Source organism: Pangasianodon hypophthalmus, chromosome 27, assembly GCF_027358585.1.
Source record: "Pangasianodon hypophthalmus isolate fPanHyp1 chromosome 27, fPanHyp1.pri, whole genome shotgun sequence".
Taxonomy (NCBI): Eukaryota; Metazoa; Chordata; class Actinopteri; order Siluriformes; family Pangasiidae; genus Pangasianodon; species Pangasianodon hypophthalmus.
Genome location: NC_069736.1, coordinates 2,876,701 through 2,904,047, shown reverse-complemented (window position 1 = coordinate 2,904,047; position 27,347 = coordinate 2,876,701). Strand labels below are relative to the sequence as shown.

General features: G+C 36.7%; 1 protein-coding gene across 2 annotated transcripts in view; it reads left to right on the top strand.

Annotated features, from left to right (window-relative positions):
* znf618 (zinc finger protein 618) overlaps positions 1 to 26,888 on the top strand; it is a 39,649-nt gene extending 12,761 nt beyond the window's left edge. For both annotated transcript variants that reach the window (XM_034300637.2, XM_053230394.1), the window contains 11 exons: positions 6,724 to 6,988; positions 7,233 to 7,310; positions 8,466 to 8,513; positions 8,676 to 8,765; positions 11,470 to 11,541; positions 12,422 to 12,511; positions 14,201 to 14,284; positions 16,271 to 16,315; positions 16,531 to 16,608; positions 18,802 to 18,924; positions 22,092 to 26,888. In XM_034300637.2, the coding sequence (XP_034156528.1) occupies positions 6,757 to 6,988; positions 7,233 to 7,310; positions 8,466 to 8,513; positions 8,676 to 8,765; positions 11,470 to 11,541; positions 12,422 to 12,511; positions 14,201 to 14,284; positions 16,271 to 16,315; positions 16,531 to 16,608; positions 18,802 to 18,924; positions 22,092 to 23,623 (2,472 nt within the window). In that variant the 5' untranslated portion in view covers positions 6,724 to 6,756 and the 3' untranslated portion in view covers positions 23,624 to 26,888. The remainder of the gene's footprint in view (positions 1 to 6,723; positions 6,989 to 7,232; positions 7,311 to 8,465; positions 8,514 to 8,675; positions 8,766 to 11,469; positions 11,542 to 12,421; positions 12,512 to 14,200; positions 14,285 to 16,270; positions 16,316 to 16,530; positions 16,609 to 18,801; positions 18,925 to 22,091) is intronic.
* The last annotated feature ends 459 nt before the right edge of the window (positions 26,889 to 27,347 follow it).

Here is a 27,347-nt window from a genome sequence, read left to right as displayed (position 1 = left end):
TAAACAAAGGTGCAGAAGCAGGAAGAAATTACGTGGTTGTGGGGGAAGCACCACGAGGTTACGGATATTTGGCTCAGGAATTTTTTGAGGTTGCATCCAGAGTGGAGGAAAGATTAAGCGACCCGATACGACACGCTGTTATTGAGCTGAAAAAGCAGTTCAACATTTTAGTGCTAAATCTTAATCATGGGGCGTTCGAGTGAAGAGATTTCATTTGATAAAGTTATCTTCAGGATGCGTATGACTGCAGAACTATTCATAATGATTGCAAAGGAACAAATGGTGCTTATTCAGAGGCCTGAGAAAAGAGGAAAAAAGTAGTAACCAGTCTGATGGTGGTTTTTCAGCGTGATGTGATCAGATCTACAAGTGTTTGCCTGTGAGCACTTCCTGAAATGGATTTTTTTTTTTCAGTCTTAGTTTGCATTCTTAACCAAAGCATCACTGATCTTTTACACATGAAATCATTAAACATTAAACTGAAACTCAGCCCATTTTTGGACTTCCTGTAACGATTTGAAAGTGTTTTGCTGTTTGGTATTTTGGTTGCTGTTACTTTGTCTCAGATGGAGGACATGACTACATAAATCCCAATTTACAAAGTAGTTTTAATAATAAATTGTGTTTGTTCACGAGTGCAGGTGAATTCTGGGTGAATTCTGCTTGAGAGGTCTGCTGTCATGCAACTAAATGAAGTACTACATACTCCAGTACTTACGGTAGAATTTGAGATATCTCAAGCAGAATTCACCCAGAATTCACCTGCATTCGTGAACAAACACAATTTATTATTAAAACTACTTTCTAAGTTGGGATTTATGTAGTCATGTCCTCCATCTGAGACCCCGCTTTTATCTAAATGACAGACTGTGACGTTAGGATGAAACGCTTTTATTGATTCTGTCGATCTCTTTTCTGTTCATAATGCCAAGAGACTCACAAGAGAAACACATTTTGATTTCATAGTCACTTTAAAGGTGTAGTTAGTCAGTTTAATGAAAGTTACCTTAAGTCACCGAATCTATCTGATTGAACATTGAGAGAAAACTAGCAGCTCTCTTTAGTGTTAACTCCAAAGCTAGGCAAGTGAGGCTGCATGCTGTTGTAAGAGGCGGAGCTTTCTATCTCGACAGGTACCTGAGGATGCCTCCTTGTCCTGATTGGTTGGATGTTGGTGGGCCATATTATTATAATTTATTTTTTTTCCAACCGTTTTCTGAGCACATGGTGCGACAGAGACTGGAGTTTATCCTCTGAGCCGATATTTTATCGAAGATTCCCAAATGTGAGGAGAAATTTTGCTAGTGTATTCTTACGGAAAAGTCACTGACCGCACCTTTAATTTCAGAGCTGCCTAAAGATGTACAGCTCTTTGTATTGCCAAGCATGTTAATGATATTAAAAAAAGAGGGGGAAAAGTGGAGGTTTATTTTGCTCGAGTAAAACAAGTAAAACATTATGGCTGTTATTTAGTTCCGCATTTAAGGCGTATGCACAAGGTCTCGGTTTAATGATTCCATAAACAACAGCGCCTCAGATTTTCCTTGTCTACTTCGGACTCGCTTTGCAACTTTGATTCATATCAGGAAGAAAATGTCAGCACGTCAGGAGCTTAGCAGCAGCCTCGAAGCCGGGCCGAATTTCTAATTTTAGACCGCTCTTTCAGGATTTATTTTCATCTAATTCGAGTCTGCTTTTCAATAGCGCCTAGTTATTAAATTTTAATTCAGGGCAGCATTAGCATATAAATTGAAAGAAGGCTCCGTTGCATTGCTCATTCGTTCGGATGGAATTTTAAGACCTGACATTTCTGTTTTTTTTTTTTTTTTTCTGCAGCCATCTCAGTTAATGGAAAAAAATGGTGGGGGAAAATTTCCTCCCTCCAATATATTTGTACATTATTGCTTTTTTTTTTTTTTTTTTTTTTTAAATTGCAGGCCGGAGACGTGATTACAGTAATTGAATGCAGGACTGCAAAACATTTCTTGTGCCAGAAAAATGGAGCAGCTCAACTTAATATTTCCATCCTGAGCTGTAAAATCAGATTCTCTCTCTCTCTTTTTCTCTGTTTCTCTCTTTCTCTCTCACTTTCATGTTAAAATTGCAGATTCCTGCTCGTGTTTCAGTTAATATTCGGCTTGTGCCGCTTTTCTTAAGTGATCCAAAAATGTGTTATGTAATGGAGAAAAAGTTCCATCTCTCTAAGCTTATGCGCTGCAAATTATTTTGCAAAATGGGTCAAATCACTGAAAATATCTCCTGCCTCTGAAATTTAGGCTGACAGCTCATTTACCATCTCAGCCATTTTTCTTTGTGAGAGCACTGCAGTTTTCACCGAGGCGGCTGCAGCGAGTTCCATGTGAAATAGCAGCAGGGTGGAAATTCACAGTGCATAATTCCCTCATCGAGGTGTTAAGAAGTGCATGCTAAATTCCATCTGCGAGCTCGAATGCAGTTCTAACGCAGCGCACGACGGGCCTCGGTGCTGTTTATTTAAATATTTATTTAAGCATGTTGTTTTTATATATATATATATATATATATATATGAATTAATTTTATTTTTTTTAGTCAACAGAATGAGTTGTCCTCTATTTTTTTTGTACAGTTTTACCAGAAATGGCAGACTGTAACATTAAAATTAGAATATTTTATAATAACCCTAACCCTAACCCTCGTTGGCTTAATTTTGAGCTAATTTATATCTGTTCATGGGAACACAGTTCATATAAAACCGAAACGAATCAGAATTCTAACGGAGTTTGTGCTGAAAATGTAGAGAGGTGTTTATTGGGTGTGAAATGAGCGATAAAGTGAATGTGCCTAGAATGTTAAAGACTTTGGGATTATGTAAGGAATAATACACGAAGGGCCGTGTGGTTATATGAAAATAATCCACGTCTGGATTATATTGTGGTGCATCGCCAATCTAACGTGGATGATTTTTGTATAAACGCACAGTCCAAAGTGTGTTTTTCCGCTTATACCGCAGCTATTTGCTACTAATTTTAATTTATCAATGAATGACGAAGTGCCTACCAGCTTTGCACTCTGTTGGGGAGTGATTTTCACCCATTCTTCCTGGCAGATTTGCTCCATGTTCTTCAAGTTGTTTGACTGTTGTTTGTTGACTGCAATTTTCAAACAGTGCCACAGATTCTGAATGGGATTCAGATCTGGACTTTGACTTGGCCCCTGTAGAACATTCACTTTTATGTTTTTAACCACTCCTGCATTGCTTTGGCCTTGTGTTTGCTACCAGTGTCCTGCTGAAAGTTGGACTTTCTCTAAAGCTTTATTTATTTTTATTTATTTTATTCAAATTTCAATTTTAAAAAGAAGATCTGGTTATGAGGATGAAACGTGTTCCCAGAGCATGATGCTGCCACCACCATATTTCACCGTAGGGATGGTGTTAATTGAGGCATGCGTTAGGTTTGTGCCACACATAGCGCTTTGAAACTTGTCTCAAACAAATATCTCGGTTTTGGTCTCATCACACCAAAAATAAACAAGCGTCCTGGGTGATTAGATCATAAGTGGTCAGCGCTTAGTACAGGTGTGAAAGGGGGTCAAATGCATCCTGAAGACGGATTGTCTTCTGATCACTCAAACCACATTCAGAGGTGACCTGGGATACATATGGTCACATCACATATGCAATGTGAACGTGAATGCGTCTCGATGCATCCCGGACGGCATAAAAAAATGTAATCATTGCGAGAGAATGTAATCAAAATGCGTTAAATACATCATTGCAAGACTGTTTGGAAATCGCATTGAGCGGTAGAGCTCTCCGCCGCTAAGATAATGGATAGAGACTACGCTAAAACAGCAGAGACGAAAGCAGCTGCCATTTGTAGTTTCTTTTGGCGTCTCATCTCCTATTCATTTAGAAATTCCGTTAGCAAACCACATGATTAAAACGTTCGTAAAGGTAGTTAAAATAGGAGTCGTGGATCGTTTGTGCTGGAAAATAAATGAAGTGGAAGGCTGATGTAATAAATGTGCATGACACCCTTTCTCTTGCGGAAATGTTTGAAATCGGAATGCAAGTGGTCACAGGAGACGCATATTAATGCCAGATGTGAATGCCAGATGTCAGCTGTTCAGATCACTCGAAACGGATGTTAATAGCAGGTGTGAATGGGGCTTAGTCACCCTCATGCTTTCATAGGGCAACGGTTTCTTTCTAGCCAAACAATACTCATTTATACCGAGCTCTTGAAATGGTTATCTGGTGTATCTTCTCTCCACTCTCAGCCTCCGTACTCTGTAACTCCTTCAGAGCGACTGTTGGCCTCACTCTGGCTCCCCTCCCCAGTCTTCGTCTTGTTTTTGTGCTGGTTTTGAGGGACGGCCTTGTCTAGGTAGTACTTAGGCGGTGTGATGCAGCTTCCACTTCCTCCCTATTGATCCAGAGATGCTTACTGGGATGTCCAACCTCTTGGATGTAATTTCACACCCTATCCCTAAGTTATGGGATTCTGTTACCTTGTTTTTAACTTCCTTTGTCTTTATTTTCACTTCTTTCCTTTAGAATGACAGTCTCTTCAAGGACAGTTTAACTGAAGTGTTTTTTATTCCTTGTTAAGACAGTAATTACTTTGTGCCTTCTGATTTAAGACTTCAGCCATGCTAAGGTATAAACGTCATTAGCTTTCTGCATCACTCAGGTATTCTTCAGTTGCTCGGTAATTTTATTTATTTATTTATTTATTTATTTGAATGGAAATACAACTGGCCTTTTTAAATAGGGTTTAAAAATGACACGTATGCCGTAGCTATATAAAGAACTAATGCTAGCTAGCAGGTTTCATGCAAACCCGTGACTGTTATGTTGGGTAACTAAATTTAACGACGTGACTCAGAACTTCCACTGACATTTAAAAAAAAGAAAAAAAAACTGCTCTGCATCGGGGTGATGTTATTCAGACGTAATGACGATTTTCTAAAATGTCTACAGTAACTTTATTGGAAGCGCTGAATATCATAACATGATGTGTTTATAAATTATTTTTAATAATTATTTCATTAATCGTTTAACAGTGAATCTAATCTAAAAATTTCTAATAATTTTTATCTTCTTTTTATATTTTCCTCATTTTTATTTCAGTTCAATTTTGGGCATTCTGTGTTTATTTATTAATGAGCCTATAATAAGCCAAATAGCTCCAGATTCTTAAATCTGCTTTGTGCAAAATGTCATTTTCTCTCCTTTTTTTTAGTACTGAATGAAACCTAAAATGGCCACATCAGTTTCAGATTTCATCGCTTTGCTTGTTGGACGATGGCCAAGTGCGAAGGACTGTTTAAAAAAAACAATCATGTAAAAGCGCTCGTCTCTTTGCTTACATGGAGGATGACCATTCATCAGCAGGTCATCTCCTCACTCCAGTTATTCTCCATTTAGCATTTCTTAAGTGCGATTAAAAATAGATCGAGGTTGCTGTCTGTCGACAGAGAGCCCACGTCGTGCTTAGTCTGAAACAACCATCTTTTATTTTCTCATGATTTATTCATTTGGCAGATTTTCTATGAACTCCTATGAGATCTGTTACACTTAACAGACTTGGCATAACTCCATACTCATTACACATCAATTAGTCACCATAAAACATTTGACTAATTAGGTGTTTTTTTTCCTTTTCAGTTAAAGATGTGGTTGATTAGCTTAGTGTGAGCTTTCTCATCCCTCATCTCATCCATTCTCTTCTTCTCTCAGTTTTTTAATAGATATGATGTGCACTTTATCATTTTTTATTTTGTATTTTATATATTTATTATTTGTCTTGTGTCATTTTATATATTTACTTTGACGTTGTAGATTATGCACCAAAATTTGTTCTGAATGAATGAATAAATAAATGTCATTATAATAAGGAACACTTTTGTTTTATATAAATTTTATGTTCACATTTTTTGTAAGGAAAACCCTTGGTGGTGTGCTGTTATAGGAAAATAATAAATAAAGTTGATTGTTTTCCTAGAGCAATATGTTATAGGACATGATTTTTTTTGAATAAAATTGTATTTTTTACTTTTTATTCTCACAACACAGCAGAGTTATTGATATTGATATATAATGATAGTGTAATACATTATCTTGGATATTGTGACTATTTATTTATTACTTTTTAAAAATAATTACACTGACTGGAAGCAGGTGATTGTTAATTTTCTAGTTAATCTTTTACAGATTTTTCAATGTTAAATATTTTTAATTTATTGATAACCTTTTTCTAGGCATTAAATCAAGTTTCATTAACCAAGTTTTTTTTATGCAACCTTTTTTTGTCAGTTGATCAACCTTTATATCATGATACATATCGAGTACCGTATGATATGATGTTTTTGTTAGCACGCTCACCCCGATTTAGTGCATCATCGTGTTGTTATATCGCAGTATTGATATCGTAGCATCATAATTTATAAACCCAAATTTCTTCATGTGTTCGTCTTCAGTAAGTGTTTTATCCTGGTCAGGGTCGCAGTGAATCCGTAGTCAGTCCCGGGAACGCTGGGAGTGAGGCGGGAATACACCCTTGTTATTGTGATGTAAATATAAATGTGTTTTTTTTTTTATTAAACACTCCTTGCTGAGTGAGCAAGACCTTGTCTTTTTTTTCTCGCATTTTGCATAAGTTTCATTTATGATCTCTGGGCCTCGATGTGTCAGTTTTGCATTTCCCATAACTCCCTGTGTGTTTCCTTTCTCCTGCAGCCTGTGTAGCCGTGGCTGAACCCCAGCGGAGCCATGAGCACTCAGGAGGTCCCCAACGCCAGTCTGAAGCAGGGCGACACGCCCACTGAGACGCTTTCTGCCCAGGCCGTGCCCGCCGCCTCGCCCAAGACCACTGCCTCTCAGGTGAAGGCCGAGCCTCGCCGCACACCCACCACCTCAACCAGCAACGGCAAAGAGAGCGACGGCAGCCTTCCTGCTGAGATCTGCGTGGTCATCGGGAGCCCTCGCAATTCCCAAACACAGGGTGAGCATCTACGGTTCTTTATGCCATAACTTATTTACTTAAATCTCTTCTCGGAGTAGAAAGAAATGTGAATGGTTATTTGCAACAACCAATGTTTTAGCAACAAAGATGAGCTTGCGCTTTCTCAGTAGCATAACAAGCTGCAGTTTTTTTTTTTTTTTTTTTTTTTAAAATAATATAAATGATTAAAAATGACTATGTTCTAAGTTTCAAACCTTTCTAATGATGCTGTATGTTCACACAGGCTCCTACGTCTGCCGAGTGTGTGGGAAGAAGTACAAGTATTACAACTGCTTTCAGACACATGTCCGTGCCCACAGAGGTACAAAGTGAACTTCCACATAAAAGTACTATTCCAAGAAATGGCTTGTGTTTTAATGTTGCACATGGTGCCCTCAGGGTCTGCTTCCCTAAAACACAAATGTTCTGTTTTATAACAACAGAGATGTTTGCGTTGTTGAACATTCACAGTCTCGCCTGCATTTACGTGTAAATGTTGCTGAATGTTTCAACTGGCTAAGTTATAAAAAAAAAAGAAAAAAAAAAGTCCTTGAGATTGCTTACACTGTGAAGGATACAGTTGAGTGCAAAAGTATGTGCACCTCTGGACAATTTAAAGAACAAAGAATTAAATTAATTATTAAGTTAAGACATTTAGGATGGTTTTTTTGGTTGTGTGTGTGTTTTTTTTTTTTTTTTTTTAACAGAAAAAATAGTGTATGTTTAGACAAAAAAAAAACTCTTATCTCTTTATTTATTTATTTATTTTTTCTTCTCCCTTCTCCATTTTGAGGTGGTGTATAAGTCAAAGAGAGCATACACAATATTTAGAATATTTTTGAAACCTTTCTGCTGTAATATTCGGCCTGCTGTATCCCACCACTGTACGTTCTTCCTGACATTTCTGTTCTGAGTTGTGACTCTACCAGATTTCAGATCAGCTCCAGAGTCATAACGGCTTTTTTTTCCTCTCTTCCCTGCTGCATATTTTGGATTGTTGGCTTGTTGCAGGAAACACGTTCTTATTTATTTATTTATTTATTTATTTATTTGCTTTTGAAATATTTAAAGTGTAGAATTGTTGTTTGATCCTGTTGATTGTCCTGCATGTTTTGGATTGTCGTCTTGCTCCAGGATGCACTTTCATTTCGTTTTATATATATTAATTGAAATTCTGTTATTTATTTTTTGAAATTATAAAAAAGAGGTTGCTGTTGATTTTGCCGCATTTGCCCCTCATAAATGTGCCGAACCTTATCCTGAGGACACGGGCGCTGGCCAGGCACGATGCTTATCATGGCACTTTTTTAATTTGAATGATGTATTCTGTAATCTGCGCATCCCTAATAAAAAGAGGATAGTGGTTGATTTTGCACTGCTCAAGACTTCAGTATAGGAGCTGTCCCTCTTATACATTAGAGATGCTGTTTCACACCATGAAATAAAGAGTTAATTAACTTTTTCTTGTCTCATGCAGAGTCGGAGAGCACCGTGCCTGCAGAAGCGGCGCCTCACGGCCCAAACAGTGAGTACTTTTCAGTGGAATTTTCACATTTCCGTTTGTCTGTTTGAGGATGATATTAAGTTCAGAAGCCTTTATGTGATAAGATCCTCTGCGTGTGTGTGTGTGTGTGTTTGTGTGTGTGTTGCTGTTCTGCTTTAACCTGATGTCTGTGTGTGAATTCAGATGCTTTCCGTTACACATGTGACATTTGTGGGAAGAAGTATAAATACTACAGCTGCTTCCAGGAACACAGAGAGCTGCATGCAGTCGATGGTGAGGGTTTTTCCTTGTTAAATTTCTATTTTTTTTTTTTTAAATCATATATATATATATATATACACACACACACACATATATATATATATATATACAGTACGGTTTTTTTTTAGTACAAACTCTGTTATAGATTTTTATTTTCTGACTTCTACATTATTGATTCAGTGCAAAAACCTTTTAGATTCCAAACATTAGTTTTCCAGCACAAAATGAAATGTTGCAGGAAAATGTTTGCAGTCAGTAAAGAAAGCAGCAGATTATATAAGAGACACTTTTCAGACAGAAAAACATAATGAAGGCTGCTGGGTTTCGCTGCAGAAATAAGAAGCGAGTCGACAGTCAAAGTCTCCAGAAGAACTGTGGCTGCTTCTGCAAGATGCTCAGTAACACTTCCAGCTCATTTCCTTATAAAACTGCACACAATGTACCTGACACTGCTATTTTTTTTTTTTTTTTTTTTTTTTTTTATTATAAAGTGAAGGATCGTCACACCAAATGTTGACTTTGTTTCATTTATTACTGTTTACTGCTCTTTATAGTATTTTTTTAATGTAGAAACATTTAGTTTCATTATCATTTTGAAGGCATCTTTGCTCTACGGCCTTTCTGTGCATGTCTAAGACTTTTGCACAGTACTGTGTGTATTTTATATTTATTTATTTATATATATATATATATATATATATATATATATATATATATATATATATATATATATATATATATATATATATATATATATATATACACACACACTTTTTTGTGTGTTCTCACCAGAGAACTTTCCCAGCAGTTTTGTATTGACATTGGGACACTGTTAGTTTTTACAGGCATGTCGTTTTGGAAATGATTGTTTTCCTCATGTCGCATCAAAAAAACAAAAATCCAGCTCAACATTTCTATTTAAAGATAACAACAACTTTCATTTTATTTAAAATTCTTTTTAAACAAAAAATTTTAATTCTACATTAAAAAAAAATCATTGGACATGTGTAGTGTTTAACTTTTTAGAAAAACTGTAGCTAGAAATGTGGCTAATTTTTAAAGAAAATGTCAGAATTGTACACCGGTCAACTTTTAACATTTTTTTTTTTTTTGACTGTAGCTAGATTTTTTTTTTTTTTTTTTTTTTTTTTTTTTACCCAAACCTACTTTTACAGAAATTTTCTTTTTATAAATTGTCTCATCCTGTTTCTTTAATTTATTTATCTGTTTGTTTGTTTGTTTGTTTGTTTGTTTATGTATTTATTTATTTACAAACAAATTAAATCCTCTCCTGTAACTTGGAAAAGATTGGACTTGGATTTGGACAAGAATTTTTTCTTTTTTTTTTGAAACTGGAAATGTTTATATAAAAAGTGACATAACTGTATAATTTTGTTAGGATTTTATTAGATTTATACTTTTATTATATTTGCCAGTGTAACTGAAAGAGTATAACTGTACTTTTTAAAACTGGTTTTGAGTGAGTCATGTTTTTAGCTATGCACTTTTTTCCTATGGGTTTTTTTTTTTGTGAAGTGTTACCAGGAAAAGGGAAAAAAAATTTATTTGTAGCTTGTAAAGACAAAAATATTGGATGGTTATCAATATTGGCTCATACTCAAGGTTTTAGTATCAGCGCTCTTATCGGAAAGGAAAAAGTGGTGTCATGCCATCTCTATTCCTGTCTGTGGATTTTTTATGGAATTTTGTGAGCTCTCAGTATATAAATAGTTGCAGCGTTAAATCAGTTTGAGCTGTGAAAGATTTTTCAGTAAGATTTTTTTTCCTGTCCTCAACCTGTAGTTTTTAATAAATAAATGAATGGATTTATTGAAATCAGTTTTGTGTATGAGGGTAGATTAAAATTAGCATCATTTACATGATGGATTTTATTACAAGGGATTATGAAGACCATATCCTGGGTAAATATGCTAAAATACTGGTAATAAACTACCTTCAGTAGAGGGATTTGTGTAATCAGTGTTATGTTAAGCACACATTCAGTTTCTTTTTCTTTTCTTGTGCAGTCAGTATAAATGAGTTTATTGTCTACACATGGCTGTATATAGTTAAAGAAAAAAAGCTGTAATGGTTTCCCAAAAATCCGAGCCCTTACTGGAGCCATTACAATGGAAATACGGTTGTTTCTTATATAAACTGTTTCTTATATAAAGTCTCTTATATAAATGAATCTGCTGCTTATGCAGTGACGGTTATGCCTTTGTATCTGGGTAAATGACCTGTAACTTGCTTGGAGCGATTTCCTGCTCTGAACTAGTTTGAGGAGTGTGCTAAGTCATTATTTTCCACATTTACTTTGTATTTAGCAAAATATTCCCATAGAACACAGAAAGCATGACAAAATCATTATAAGAGATGAATCATTTGGCTTTTTTCCTCTTTTATTCTGAGGAATTATTGGTAATATATTTTGGTAAAGTTTTTTTTTTCCATTTCTACCAGAATGAATTTCTGCAGGAATTTCATCCTCATCAAGAGATTTAGAATTTAAATGAATGATTTCTTGTGAGAAATTACAAATAACCACATAGAAATGTTTATATATTTACATTAGCAGATGTTACATTTCTTTTTTTTTTTTTTTTTTTTTTTTGTATATAATGTATATTCTTTTTGCAATATTCCGTAAGAGAATACATCTTAAGAGATGTAACCTGCATTAATCTGAATTTTCCGGTTCTCTCTTTATCTTTAGATCCCTATGATCATGTGATTCCCGTCGAGGAACCGAAGGAAGAGATCGAGCCCTATCAGAAAATCGGACCAAGTAAAAGTTTACTCAGTTCTAATAGTGTTATTACAACCAGGATATGTTTTTTTGTGTTGTTTGGCTCCTGGAGGTACGAGGCTGATGTAGCTAATAAGTAGAACACGCTAGTAGCACGTAGTTTAGTATAAACTGCACAAAGCTCAGACTCGGGTAGGAGGCGTGGCCTAAAGGTGAAATTATAAGTGATTTAGATGATCAATACCAAATTCCAGTGTTATATTTTAACATTAACCTGTCCTGCCTTTTTATGACCCTGTTTATATCAGGACCAAACACTCAGCGTCATGCTGTTACAGGATAATAATCAACGACGGAGTGGTGCGATGAAGCGGAGTTGCTGTTACCACCCCAAATTTGATTATTTTTTAATATCAGCTCGTCCTGCAGTGCTCTATTCTTCTTATAACGTAGCAATTTGCCAGTGATAACCATTTTAATGATTTCTTTTTATCCATTTATAGTTACATTTAATATTATGTAGGTTAGCTCCTGTTCTCACTTTCATTAAAGCAGCTATAAACAGTCGTTCCCTCACCAGCCTTTCGTTTTTTCCCTCTCAATGTTAATAAGACAAAAAAAAAACCTCTCCTTGCAACAAACATCACGATAACAAAAATTATATAATTTTCTTTGTTAAGTAATAATTTTATTGTTTATATGTTTACTATTAGACTTGGCTCATGTTATAGAAAATCAATCAGCATCGTTTGACCAATCAGAATCGAGCATTCATGCGCACTCTTATGTGATTTTTAGTGTGTGATTTAGGTGTGTTACATTAACCTCATCACTCTAGTGTAAATCTTTTTGTCCAAACTTCATGTTGATTATTTGTTGTCTCGTTGAATCTCAATGTTTGGTGTTGATGTTTCCACAGAAACAGGGAGCTACACGTGTGAATTCTGTGGAAAACAGTATAAATACTTCAACCCTTATCAGGAGCATGTGGCCCTTCACACTCCAATGAGTAAGATTTACTTCTTTACTTCAGGAACAAGTCTGTAATTTCAAGGATTTACCTGGAATTTCACTTTGCACTTCTGCAACATCGTCACCTCTTGATTATGAATGAAATCAACGTGTGAATACATGCCTGCCCCGTTTATAAACTCACCTTACTCTGAGGCTTGAGCGTAGCTTCAGTGTGTTCAGTCTCAAATGTACATTAGTCGTCTTTTTGCCTTCTTTAGTCTTTTGCATTCTCTCTCAAGCTCCACTGGTGGAGAATTTGTTCAGGGAGTTTGACATGGGGAGCTATTTAAAGTGCAGCATATTCATAAAAATGGGTTAGAGAGATTAGATTGATGCTCTGACTTGGATCTCAAATACGCAGGCTTGAGAGATTTTTTTCCCTCAAGATCTGCATACGAGTCTCCATGCAAAACTGATGCAAAACATACAAACATTCAAAAACAAAACAAACCTCCTCAGAGGTGGACAGATCAGGAGCTCGGATTTTGTGTCCAGGTTAATTTTTATTGTATTGTTGTAATGAATTTAATTTAATTTCTTCACCTCTGGACCTGCATCACGACCTCGCTGTGTACTCCCAGGGTAAGCATTCACAGAGGCTCTGATATTTTCAAGCATGTTTGATGATGTCACTGATGAATCGTGTAGTTTTAGCTCCTCTGTGATTAGTCTATAGTACAGAGATGAGAACCAGCTACTGAAAACCTGATAGGAAATCAAATTCATCTCCTGTCATGCGCAGCAGATCTCTGAATCCAGTTTATCATCTGTCTATTTGTGTGGAAGCATGAGAAAACAAATTGAACATAATAATAATGATGATAATAATAATAATAATAATAATAATAATAATACAGCTTCTAAAAGAACATATTTGACATTCATACCCAAATGGTTGCCAGGAAGAGCAAAACTAAAAACAGACGTGACATGATTTCCTGTTGGCACACAGTATAAAAATAGCAACGTTATTTTTCTGTATACACTGCTAGAGTCTCTCCAGCCAATATTTACTGAACATTTTGTTATTTCTCCTTTTTGTGGTTTTTGGGTTGCCAGTCCGTCTGTCCAGCCATGCATCCATCCAAGTTTCTCATTAGCTCGACATCTTGATAACGAGCGTTTGAATGTTTGTTGGATTTACATGGAATGATCATTCTAACCAGCAGATGAACTGATTAGGTTTTGGGACTGATCCAGACAGGGTCAAGGTCACAGCAAGGTCAAGTTTCTGAAATAGTTTTTCTTCAAAAGCTGCCATTAGAAGTGTATTTTAAGGGTAATTCAGGCATACGAATTAGTAAAAAAAAGAACGACTATTATTCTACATGATTCTTTGTTGCGTACAAAACGGAGACAGTCACATGATAGGCATAGCCGGTTTAACTTAAACATTGCACATGTGGAAAAATAATTAGTCTCATTTGTTCTTCTTTACTTTGATAAACTGCTTCACTCACTACTTCAGTAGTTTGCTATTTTGTAACAGATATTGACAAATTGCAGTGCATTCTGGGTAGGTTTTGCCCATACAGCATTGAAAGATGAACTCCTCATTGGCCCAGTGACACTGATGACAAAATCTCAGACGCTCTCCTCATGCTCTTGTGTACTGACAAGCCTAAATCTTTTTTCTGTGGGTTTTTTTGTTTTAGTTTTGATTTGTTGTTTTTGTTTCTCTCAGAAAGCTCTTTCGCTCTGAAAATTGACGGTAAAACCTCAGTGCAGCCGAGCCGCGGAGACGCCAACAGCTCCCAGAGCTCGAGCGGTAAGTCACCCTGCGTCCAGTTGTGAAATGTTGGGAATAGCAGGAATTTCAGACACGCCATAATTTCGGGTTGTGTCGAAACACAAATGCTCGAGGACACGAGCAGAGTTCATGTTGTGCTTTAATGTTTTCCTCTATTACTGACTGAAAATTAAGCACGCACAATCACACACACTCACTGGTGTACACATTGTGATTAAATTCAGTGCGGGAGGCTTTTGTAGTTTATTTATTTTAAAAAAAGGAAGAAATATATAAAATATATATTTTAAATATTTGATTACCTTTTAAATATCCGAGTGCCACAATTCTGATCAAACCAAATAACTGCATCTGGATATATATATATATATATATATATATATATATATATATATATATATATATAATTATTTAATATATTTGTTTTAGTTTTATTTTGCTTTTTATGACAAAATGTTTACATTTTTAATGTTTTTATTTATTTGTACCTGTAATAATAGTAATAATAGATATTTCTTATATATTTTTATATTTATTTTGCTTTCTTTTTGCATTTGTATAGAAAAAAAAATGCATTTTTTTCAATTTTATTTTTATTTTGCATTTTGTATGACAGTGAAAAATGAAACCACATAAATGCATTTGAATATTTTTAAAAAATCTTTGCAGTACTTTTATTTTTATTTTGCATTGTTTGACAAAAAAATAACTACAGCAGATGTTTACATTTTAAAGCATATTTTACTCTCATTTTGCATTTTTTTGCAAGTTAAAAAATAAAAAAAATTACTGCATTTGCATATTTTTCATTTAGTGCAATTTTTTTCCTTATTTTTCATGATGAAATGAACCCATACATCTGCATTTGCATTTTTTTAAATATTAGTGCATTATTTTTGTTTTTATTTAGCACTATTTAAGACAAAGGGAAAAAATATGTAACCAAATATCTCCAGTGGATATATTTAAATTCTTTAATGCAGTTTTATTTTTTTTGTTTTTATTTTTTATGATAAATTTAAAAATAAATAACTCACATTGTAAGAGTTTTAATATATTTTTGTAATTTTTTCGATGATAAGAAAATGTTTTTATTTAATTTTCTTAATCATATTGTTAGCTTATGGTTATAATTAAAATGAATTCCAGACATTTTTTAAACAGCAGTTCACTTAGATTGTAAGCCGTGTCCTGTTTGTGAATGCCGCTGGCGTAGTCTAACCAGCATTTTTTAGTCAACCACAATGCCTTTTTTGTTTTCTACCTTTGTCTAAGCAGAACTGAAGCTCTGAGTCAGTTCTAGTGAATCAGAGTCAGCATCCATTTCCCTTGTGACTGTTCACGTTACATGACTGTTAAAAACCGACTTTAGTGCTGACTGAATTCTGGTTATGTAATTTTTTACCTGGAAGGTGGGATAAAGACAAACTTACACAGCAGGTTTTAATGAACTGAAGTCAGCATTTTCTCCAGAGAGCCTCATGGTGGTTGAAAAAATCATGCTGGTTGCATTTTAAGTTTGTAGTTTGAGCTAGGTTTTTTTTCCCCTCAATAAAATAAAAATCATATTCATATATCATATATCGTATCATATTAAGATGAGCAAAAAGCAAAGGATTTTTAAAATTTGATTCTCTGAAAATAGTAGAAAATAAAATGATTTTTTTTCCACATGTAAAATAAAATAAATACTTTTTATTGAAGTTTTTGCAGGAAATCTTTCTCATATTTCAGTCTCGCTGTCTTTAGTTCAGCCACGGCAGCATGAAGAACACTCGAGTCAGTGTTCCTGATGATTTCGTACACAATGGGTTAAAGATTTAGCATCGTTCCTCCTGTGGGAAAAAGAGATGTCTGTAATGCTTGCTAGATTTAAAAAAAAGTAGTACGGTTGATTGGGTTGCTCTGCAGCATTTCCGCTCCTTTTTCATTAATCTTATATTCTTATATGTATATATTCATTGAAATTTAAATATTTACATTTTGTGTCTATTTTCCCTGCAGATGCTACAAGCCCCATGGTGGCCAGCGCCTTTCCTACATCGCAGAGTAAGTATGCACTTTGGAATTTTTGTTCTCCTTCAGCATGTTGATAATTACGTCCTCATTACGTCATTAATCCCGTCTCTTATCCATGGATGAATCATTGCATGGCTGAAACCCATCTTTATCCTGGCACAAAGCAGCCTGATAGTGACCTACATCTGTGTTAGCATTAGCATCATTATGTTCTAAGAGCGACACGGTGGACCTTGTGTTTTTAGAGGCCTACACATGTGGATCCTGTGGCATTCAGTTCCAGTTCTACAACAACCTCATGGAGCACATGCAGTCACACGCCGGTGAGTCTCCGCCCCCTCACCTCCTCAAGCACCTCGGCATGCTCGCACACGATCAACATCCTAGCTTTTCTTTCATAGACTGATTATTTACTGTAAATGTTCATATAGCTCCTTTGCATGCACTTTTACTATCTAATGAGTGACATGACACTAATGTGGCATGTTGTAACTGGATGACATCGCCTAGAGGAATTTCCTACAAGTGTGTCATATTGCATGGCTCGTCACGGCCGACGTCAACTCATTTTTCACCTGTGGTCATTTATCTAGGGTTTTTTTTTTTATTTTATTTGCTTAAGTTTTTCCCCCCTTATTCCAGGAATTCATATGTGCTTTCCACATGATCATAAATTCTCAGCATGTCGTTTTTGTTTTGTTTTCTGATGAACTGTAGACCAGCGTTTCTCAATCCTGGTCCATCGCCCTGCACATTTTCTCATTTTTCCAGCTCTCAACTTACCTGATACAACTCTGTGGCTTGCATAAGTGACCCCCCCCCCCCCAAACACACACACACACCTTCCCCTTGAACTTTTCTGCATTTTAAAGTGTTACAACCAGTGAACTGAAATGCACGCATTTGAGATTACAATAGGGGTGGGCGATATGAGAGAAATCTCGTACCACGAGACTTGTAGGCATTTTTATGATGCATGATATGTGAAGGCTTTTTTAATGATACACAGTACGTCTGTCATGATATATAGGCATGGTTTTGCAGACCAACTGCAGTCAAAACTGTAATGCTGAATTTAAAAAAAAAATCTGATATAATTTATCAAGATATTGACATTTACATCATCATATTGCTCAGCCCTACGTTATACATCATGAAACTACCCAGAATGGCCCATAATATCGAAATGGAGGGAATAAATCAATATTATTTGCAATTAAAAAAACACAAGTCGTTGCATAATTATTGCATAAGTATTCACCCCCTGTTAGTTGATCAGTGTGTGTCACGTGATCTCTATATACATGCTCCTGAGTTATTTAGAGAACATACCAAAACAAATGACAAAGTATATGAAACATCAAAAGCAGTTAATGATTAAAAGCTGAATTTGAAGCTAGGTTCATGTACAGGCAGAGTCTAAGTAGAGACCGACCCCTGCATAAAATATAAATGTGGCAGCAAGTAGCACTCAACATGGCAACTGCATTACATAAGACCTGCCCCCTCCAGTAAAAAGAGCCAATCACCTTGCTGGTTTAAGGTGTCTGGCCTATCAGATTGTTATACTGTCGTATGTGCAGAAACAGGAGGCTTTGCTCTGTTAGTTATTCATAAACACGCATGTGCAGTAGCTGAAGTAATCTGATAAAATATTTTTTAAAATGCATTTTGTCATCTGTAATATCTAGATATGATCTAATATCTATATATCTGTGCATTATTTTAAATACAGTTTCACATTTTTCGTAAATGTCAGACTTATTGTATGGTATTTTTTTTACTATTAATTTTTTTGGAAATAGTTCAGCATTTTACAAACTGATTGACTCAATTGTTTAATAATCGAACTGATGGATAAATCAGAATAATACTGCTGTGGCCAATCAGAATGAAATATTTCAAAATAAGTGGGTAATACATCTAACAAGAATTTAGAAACGAGCATTTCAGGGCTCAGATTATTTTTACATTCTGGATATTTGGAATACTTTCTGTTGAGACTGCAAACTAAAACCTGGCAGTGGAATAAGGTGGATGTGTGATGAATGTTCAACTTTTCACTAACTTATTTGGAAAAATGGAATGCTTTTTCAGAAATACTCCTCTTTGTTGTATATAGAGTATCAGAAAACAATGATAAAACCCATATTATTTCATTTTATTGAAATTAAAGGTGATTTGAGTATTACATTCAGTGTTTTGTAATGGAAACTAACTGGAGTCTGTAGATGTGACAAAATAATAAATACGTGATTATGTGGGCCTAATTCAGACATTTTACTTTGGATGGTCTGTGTGGTATTAAATAGTATTCACATGATTTATTTCACAATGTACCAGCCATATTTGTGTGTTTTCTCAAGAGTGGAAAAGAGTCAAATTGGCTGTGGGGTTAATATATGTATTCTAGTGAACTGCTCCCTCTGTTTGACATAAATAAATGTCAGTATTCACAGTCAAACATTTCCATCAAGCCGTGCGATACATAATGTGTGGTATTTGTGATGTTACAGCTGATAATGAGAATCACACTAAAGAGGACTCGGCTAAACCATGCCAAGCCCCTGCACCGTCTCAGGAGCAGACGTGGAAATCGCCTCAGCCTGCCCAGAGGAACCACATCCCATCTTCATACCGTGAGTACAAATCCTCCATCACAGTCTCGTCCATCTCTATTTAATGCCCATCAATATCTAAAGTATAAATATAGATTGTTGGATGTTGTCTAATTTTAAACCCTTTCTTCTAAAATTCCTGCATTTACAGTAAATTTACTTTCATACACACTTTCCACACTTATGAATAATCATTTTGAGGCTGTTTTTAGGAAAATTCTCAGTACCAAAACAAGCTTTCTACACAAAAATCTTTTTGTGTGCCAGACTCCAATGGACACCTTACTTTTTTTTTATAGATTTGAAATCACTTGGATTCATACAAAAGTTCTGAATTGTGTAAATTTTGTATGTTAAGATGCTAAGAATATAGCTATACATTGGTCAAAAATGTTTTTTTCTATAATTTAAGTCATCAACATTTATTGTTTTATACCTGAATGTTATGAATGGTGTGTATAAACATGTTGGAAGATTTTTCTATATTTATTTCAGACACAGTTTTTTGTTCCTCGGTAGTAAGTGTTATTTTCTAATTGCTTATGCCTCAAAAGTATTGAAAATGTCAGGGAAAAAAACAACATATGAATCAAAATGACCATATATTTATACTCGAGTTATATGAAAATGACCACAAAAGAGTTAGAAGTGAATAGTTTTTGGAGATTGACTATTATATTGTAAATCACTTTCTCGAAGCAGCCCCCCAAATGTAGTCTTCCATCATGTTCTTGTTGTATTGTCCTTGGTAATGATACTCAAAGTCCAGTATATCCTGGTGGAAGCTCTAACCTTGCTCCTCCGAGTACACTGACATGTTCTCCTTGAATTTATAATGATGAGCATCAAGGATATGGACTTTGAGAAACTTCCTGCAGCCCACTGTACCGTAGTTCTTCACCAGAGTCTCAACCAGCTCCACATAGTTTTTGCCTTTGTGATTGCCCAGGAAGTCCTGAATCACTGTGAAAAAGCTCCTTCCTAGTGAGCTTCTTGGGGAATTCCTTGCACTCCAGGATCTTCTTTATCTGTGGTCCTGTTTTCTCAATGAAAATAGGTAAACTGTCAAAATACCAATATCCTGTTCACAAAAGCATAGGGTAGTAGTAGCCATTTTTCATACTTTGCGGTATAAGCAGTTAGGAAATAACTCTACCCAGGACCAAAAAAACATTTCTTACATAGTGTAACATTCAAGTAATAACAATTAAAAAAAAAAAAAAAAAGAATCCATCTAAAGAATCTGGATTGAAATTGCAGTACTCAGTTTAGATTTCACTTCAAACTTCATGAGAAAATGTGAAAATATTTAATAAGGATTCAGATACGCAGGGCCATTTTTATGGAATTCGTTTTTCAGCTAATTGTGTCCACCCAGTTTGAGTATGCTGGGCCAAACATACAGCTCTTATTTGTCCCTGAACTCAGTTTTCCATGTTATCAGTTTAGATTGCAACCTTAAAAATTTGTTTTGGCTTCCTTTTTTTTTAATGTATTTATTTATTTTTAAAATTTGTCCAATTCAATCCAATTATAAAACTAAATCCTATCAGCTAAGCTATGGTAAGCCCTGAACTAACTATGCTGCCAAAATTATTCAGGCTGAACTTTTATGAGAGTCCGGGGATATTTCAAAACAGAGTATGTTATTTCACTCGAGTCAGTCCTACAGCTGTTGAGACAGTGAATGCAGGAGGAGGTTTCAAGATCAAACCATGGACTGAGATTCCATACCTTTTGATAAGAGAGAAAAATCATCACTGAATACCAAAACTAATATCTGATAATCTTAGTTTTCCAGCGTAGACCTTAAAAAAAAAAAATTTAAATAAATAACCTAATAAAGTTTAAAAGCATTGGCGCACCACTGTGCACACCAAATGTAGCCAAATGTAGCTGTCAAATGTAGCCATACTTGTTTTTATAGTGTTTCTTGGATGATTTAGCACCAGTTCTGGTGATTGAGCATGCTGAATTGGCATCATAGGCTAATGGTGATTTTCAGTGTAGCGAGTCACCAGTGTAGGAGAAGAGAAAGAGAAACAAGCAAAACAAGGAGAAGAGAAATGGAAAAATGGAAATAAGCCAAGCAAGCAAAAGACACTCAAAAGGGAACTCACACTGTATCTCATCTTTCAACCACTCAACACTTCTTAACTTTAGCTGGCTTTATTTTAGCAAGAATAGGCAGAGATTCTTCAAACAGATTTACAGTGGCATCAGATTTGTAACTCGGACCATTATTTCATTTGTTCATCTTCAAGAAGTGCTTTATCCTTGTCAGAGTCGCTGGGTTTGGAGCCTATCCCTGGAACGCTGGGTGTGAATTGAGAATACCAGTCCATTATAGGGCACCATGGACATGCTGGTTTACACCTTGGATCAATTTAGCATAGCCAGGTTTTTTGGATGTGGAAGGAAACTGGACAACCCGGAGTAAACTCAAATGCACACAGAGAGAACAGATTGCTGTACCATCATGCTGCCCAGAAACTAGGAACAAATTATCATAAGTTGTATTTCACTATAGGTACTGGTACTTGTATCCATAGGGTTTGTTGTTGTCTTCACCTCAAATTGCTTGCTATCTTCTGTAAAAGATTGCACATGCCACAGTCGAACGTGGTTAATACTACTTATTCAGCACTGGGTTGGTGTGTTGTGGCCTCAAAAAACTATTCTAGGCATCAAAAAAATAAGTCATTCAGTCCATTTGATTTTTTGTGCCAGTTAAAATATCTACTCATATTCACAGAGTAATAGCATTATAGGATTTGGATTTTTAGCATCTAGTGGGAATAATAATATCCCCACAAACACTAATTTTGTCTTACTGTGTTAGTTTCAAAAGCACCTGGCAAGTGCATTATCGCTTTCTCATTTTTCTCAAACCTAGAAATAATACCATAATACTCCAGACAGTTATAAACTGATCGAAACTAGTGTGTTGGGGCATGAAATGTGTGTTAGGACATGACACACAATCCTTTGCTGAAACGACTGTGTGGATTTAGGAATGCGAGCCAAATCAAAATGGAAAGGATCAGATATCGTCAAGGGCTTTACAAAAACCCTTTACTTTTTTTCCCCTCCCTGGAAAAATAAACACTGGGCTTGTCACAAGAATTGATCTGTCCAAACCGAACCTTCTTTTAACTTGTTTCCTCTTTTTCTGTGTTTTATTGCAGAGAATAGATTGCTTCCGGAGAAGGAGCGGCAGCAGGTGGCTGAGCGCTTGTTGCGCATGATGTGTACTGATTTGGGTCTACTTGGTGTACTCAGCAGCAAGGACTTCCTCAAGCTGGCCCAAACTCTAGTGGACACAGGCTCCCGCCATGGTGCTTATTCCATCCGCGATGCTCTTGGAGACATGAGCACTTTAGCCCTGAAGCAGCTACCCCGCATGTACAACCAGGTCAAAGTGAAAGTGACCTGTGCGCTCGGATCAAACTCCTCCTTAGGCATTGCTGTGACCTGCCATTCACAGACTATTGGGCCTGATTCCTGCTATGTGCTAACGGCGTATCAGGTCGAGGGGGTCCGGCTTCGACGTTATGTGCTAGGAATTAAAGAGGCTTCTATAAGGGAGGGTCCAGAGCATGTCCATCACTGGGTCCAGAACGTCCTTTCTGAATTCGTCATGTCAGAAATTCGCACAGTCTATGTCACAGAGCCACGTTTGTCACTGTTACCTAGTTGCGGCAGGTCTAGCCTTAGCTTGCGGTGTGCGGGATGCTCTCTGTCAGCCACTATTCAGGCCGTTCTTGGGCGACGTAGCCTTCAGGCCCGGGGCCTGCATGAACTTGGAGAACTTCTGGCAACATGCCGCGACATTGCTGGAAGTAGTAGCTTTAATCGAGACAGCAAGGCCACAGATGAGTCTCCACCGCCACCTTGCTGGGATTTGACTGCTGAGGCATTGCTCAAGGTCCATGAGAATTTCGAGGCCATATGTGAAGTGTATGGCCGCTGTAAAAGCACAGCACCACTTTTACAAGGCCTCAACAAGCACCTTCTCAGCACACTAGCCTCCCTGCTGGCACCATTGCGCCAGGCAGCTCAGGAGCTGGGGGGTGATCGTTGGCCCACCCTTCAGCAGGTGCTGCCCTCCTACCTTCGCCTGGAGAAGCTTTTTACCTCCAAGGCTGGAGAGGCAGGTGCTGGCAGCAAGCTCTGCCACTACTTCCTGGAAGCACTAAAGGAAAACTTCAAGGTTGAGCGAGTCCACCAAGTGGCTATGATCCTGGACCCACAGCTCAAGCTCCGACCAGTCCCTGGATACCAGCATGAGGAGATTATTTCCAGGGTGTGTGACATGGCTGCCAGCATGAAGGAACCAGCGAGCGGAGGCCCATCTGGGATCTCAGGAGATGAGAGGGACAGCGACGGGCCAGCCGGTCCCAAGCGAGGACGTATGGATTGCGGGATAGACAGGCCATCTTGCGCTGCCGAGGATCCACAGGTCCGGAAGGAACTGTTCCAGTACCTGGGTGAACCGCTCTTCCAAGCCACAGGGGATCTCTTCCAGTACTGGAGCTCCGTCATGGACAGATATCCCAAGTTGTCCCGGTTGGCTTTGTGGCTCCTGGCAGTGCCCGCCATGGGTGTCCGCAGCGAATGCGTCAGCATCTGTGAGCAGACCTTCGCCCTAAAGAGGAAGCGGGAGGTCACAGCCGAGGAAATGAACAAACTCGTCTTCCTCAAGTGCAATTTTGCCTGAGGTAGAGCAAGGCCACCAGCCAGCACTACTGACTCTTTGTGAAAGACACACTAAAGTATTTAGTATCTAGGCGCTGGTCTAGGTTTACTTTGTAGCTTCTTTACGTCATTGGTTAGAACTCTTATTCTGGAGCGAAAACCTATTTCTGGATCAACGTCTATGAACGACGTGCAGTTAAGGAGTTCTTTTTGTGGACGACTGCTGTGGAGCAATACGTTATCGAGCAGATATCACCTACACACACCTCAAACCTCAACTTTCTACTGCCCTTGGTAACCTAACAGCGAAAAAGATAAGCCCTAAAACGTGGATATAAACTTTTGTTGTCAATGCTTGAATCATCTAAACCAAAACATGGACACACTGTATGCATCGTCTTATTTTTTCCTTTTTCTTTTTCACTTGGTTTCCTTTTTTTCCCCCACATAGACTGCTAGACTGTTTGTCCCTGTTATCTTTTTCCTGCCTGAATTGTCCATTTTTTTTCCCCTGAGCTGCCAAAAGAGCATTACTCTACTTTGCTTTTCTTGCTGTACAAATGACCTCTTAGTTATCAGGTCTTGAAAATGATTTCAGGTAACCTATGTGCATTTCTTATTTCAGTGTTTCTAAATGAGAGTTCTTCACTGGGTGCTCACTTCCACTTGTATGACTAAATACTTTGGTGTTTTTAATATATGCTTCTTAAAATCCATATTTTTAATGGTCTGTACTGATAGAAGCCGTCGTGTATTGCACAGTTTGAATCTACATATGCATGAGGAATCAAATATTCAAATTTTATTCTAAATGCATCACTCTCGTCGCAGTTGGTGCATTCAACCCCCTTCCGAGCACAGCAGGGTCTAACCTATAGAGCTGCAACCTGCTCTGAAGATCATGTACATGAATTCATCATCACCATCTACATGATCTTGATTATCTTGGGTGTGAGACTGTGTTGTTGGACACAGAATAGTTTATATTCAGAAGCAGATGTACCATGTAATCCTTTTTGCAGCACTGGCCCAGACGGCTCATCTTGTACTAGATTTCCTTCCTGATTTCGGACAGTTCAGATGGGAGATTCTGTGCGTTTTTGGAGTCAGGGCACGTACACGATCCAAACAATGCAAAGCCAATTTGAAACCATCTGAAGCTATATTCACATATAGAGATGGCTTGAGGAAAATATTCTATCATAAAGGGTTCTTCAGTTTTTTCCCTTTTGGAGAAACCCTTAATGGTTTCGTGTAGAACCCTAAAACATAGGATCCAAGTAGAACCATTCTGGAAAACTGTAACCATTACCCATCCAGAAAACCCTTAAAGAACCCTTTGTTAAAGAGTGCATAGTGTAGATCATGGAAAATTGTTGGACCCTTGAGTAAGACCTGAAACTACTGTACTGGATACTGCTTTAGGTAAATACACTACATTAAAACAAACTCTTTTGTCCTGACTTTGTGTGGTGGTCTGGAAAACACTGCATATGATGAAATTCTGATGTTTTTACTATATATATATATATATATAGTTTTGAAAAAAAAAATACAGGTTTTGTTTCTGTTTTGCATGTATGCATTTTAAAGTTTGGATACCACCAAAAGTGAAAAGAGAGAAATTTGCTTTTAAAGGTTTCCTTCCAACTGTGGTGCAGGAGCATTATGGACACTTTAACAGCCGGTATCCGATTACAGACTGAATTGTTCAGACTTTTGTTCATGTGGCTTCGGCACACGTCTATCCAATAACTTGATCAAAGCGTAAAATTCACTGTGTGAGGAAATTACATTTAGCTAGCCAGGTTTTAGATATTTTTAGGCAGACTGTTATTACCAGCATGTTTGATAAACATGATCTTTGCAGGCAGACACAAAGGCATGGTTAGAAAATAGACTAAATAAAAAACATTTCCATGTTGTTTTGGTTAAATATATTTTTTTCTTGAAGGTATCAAAGTATGTTATAGGCAAAACAAACAAAAAGAATTTGGTCAAAACATGACATTAGGTCTCAGCCACAACAATATCTGAGTGGTTTTCCCAGACCGCCATGCAAATACAAACAGAACTGGCACTTTTTCTTCACAATATGGCTGCCTAGGGTGTTTAAACATCCTTATATAGTCTTAATTGAAATTGCTAATTGAATATAAGAGGACTATAAATGGTATGTATCAACGTTTGTGTGTATCAACACACTCATGCTTCTTTAGGGATAGACTTGTATTATTATTATTATTATTTTTTTTGCCATTTATAAAGTCTTAGGAATCTGCATTCTGGGATGTCCATTGTGTTAAAAAGCCAAACAGTTGGAACAAGGAAGCTTGTTTCAGTTCAGTATGAATAGGTTTTGAATAGAGGGCAGCTGCATTAGTTCTGGACGCAGCCTCCGTATTTTTAAAAGTTAATTGTTCTGTCTTTAATGCACTGGATTTCTAAAAACCAAATGGAAAATAGTGTAATTAGTTTCTATAATTTTTTGAGTGATAATTCAAGGACGGAATCAAAGAGCTTATTAAAAAAACCTTCCCAACTGTTTGTCATGGCCAGGCTTGATCATTTCTCTGTCTTGTACTTCCTTGTACACTCTAGTTTCAAAGCGTAGAGCTGTTCCGAAGATGTATGGACATCATGGATGTTTGTTTGTTTGTTTGTATGTGTTGCTTGGACAAAGTTTCTCCAAGATCATAAAGCTAGAGTCAAGCTGGATGATGTTTATTCCTGTTGTTCATTTTTTTTATGGCCACAAGAGGGTGCCGTTAAGCTCCTGCTTTTGGTGGGAGTGGCCAAGCTCCTTACCTCCTTTTGTATACACAACTTTGATAATAGAGTTCATCAGAATTCAGAAATCGGTACTGTTTTTTATTTTCTGCTTTTATGCATCCAGGGAAGAACGTATTTGTTTAGACTGCCAAGGAAGTATCAGATTGTTCTCATCAGCATACTCACATTTGCAATATTTAAATAAAAACAAATGTACTCTTATTTTAGGGACCCACTATTTTTTTTCCCTTTCTGCTATGTGCAAAAAGAAACAGATGGTTGCTTTTTAGTTCGTTTCATTTTATTTTAGTAGTTTTTTTTTTATGATTGTGTATGACTTGTTTGAACAGTAGGTCTAATTTATACTTTTTTAGCAGCACTATTTTTATATCTATATATATGGTTAATGATAGAACTTTAACTCATTACTGATTCTCAGTAGTACACCAAGCGCTGTGCAGCATCCTCAGAATCTATCATGTACTGTGTGAAAATAAAACGTACTGAAACAGGAATTCTGTCTTAGTTTCTTTTTCTGTCTTTGTTGTGTCCTAATCCTGGATATTTATAATGAGCGTTGCTGTGTGTGTGTGTGTGTGTGTGTGTGTGTGTGTGTGTGCGCATGCATGCATGTGAGGGACCATCATGCATCTGTCTTTAATTTGCAGTTACAATTATTACATAATCAATTAATTGTTAATGTTGATCGGGATTATTTGAGGTGAGCACAAATAATTATTCCATTCCATATTCTGTAAAAATTTAGATAGTTGGTAACCACAGTGTTCATTCTCAATTGTTATAATTAAACTCCTGCATTATATTTTAATCATTATTGTATCACAGCACTATTGTATTCTCGATTCTGATTGGTCTGTAGGTGTTGCTTCGTTTTTGTACAACAGCAGCTAACAACATACACAGGGACTTGAGGTGGTAACAGTAACTCCAGTTCATAATTCCACCCCATTGTT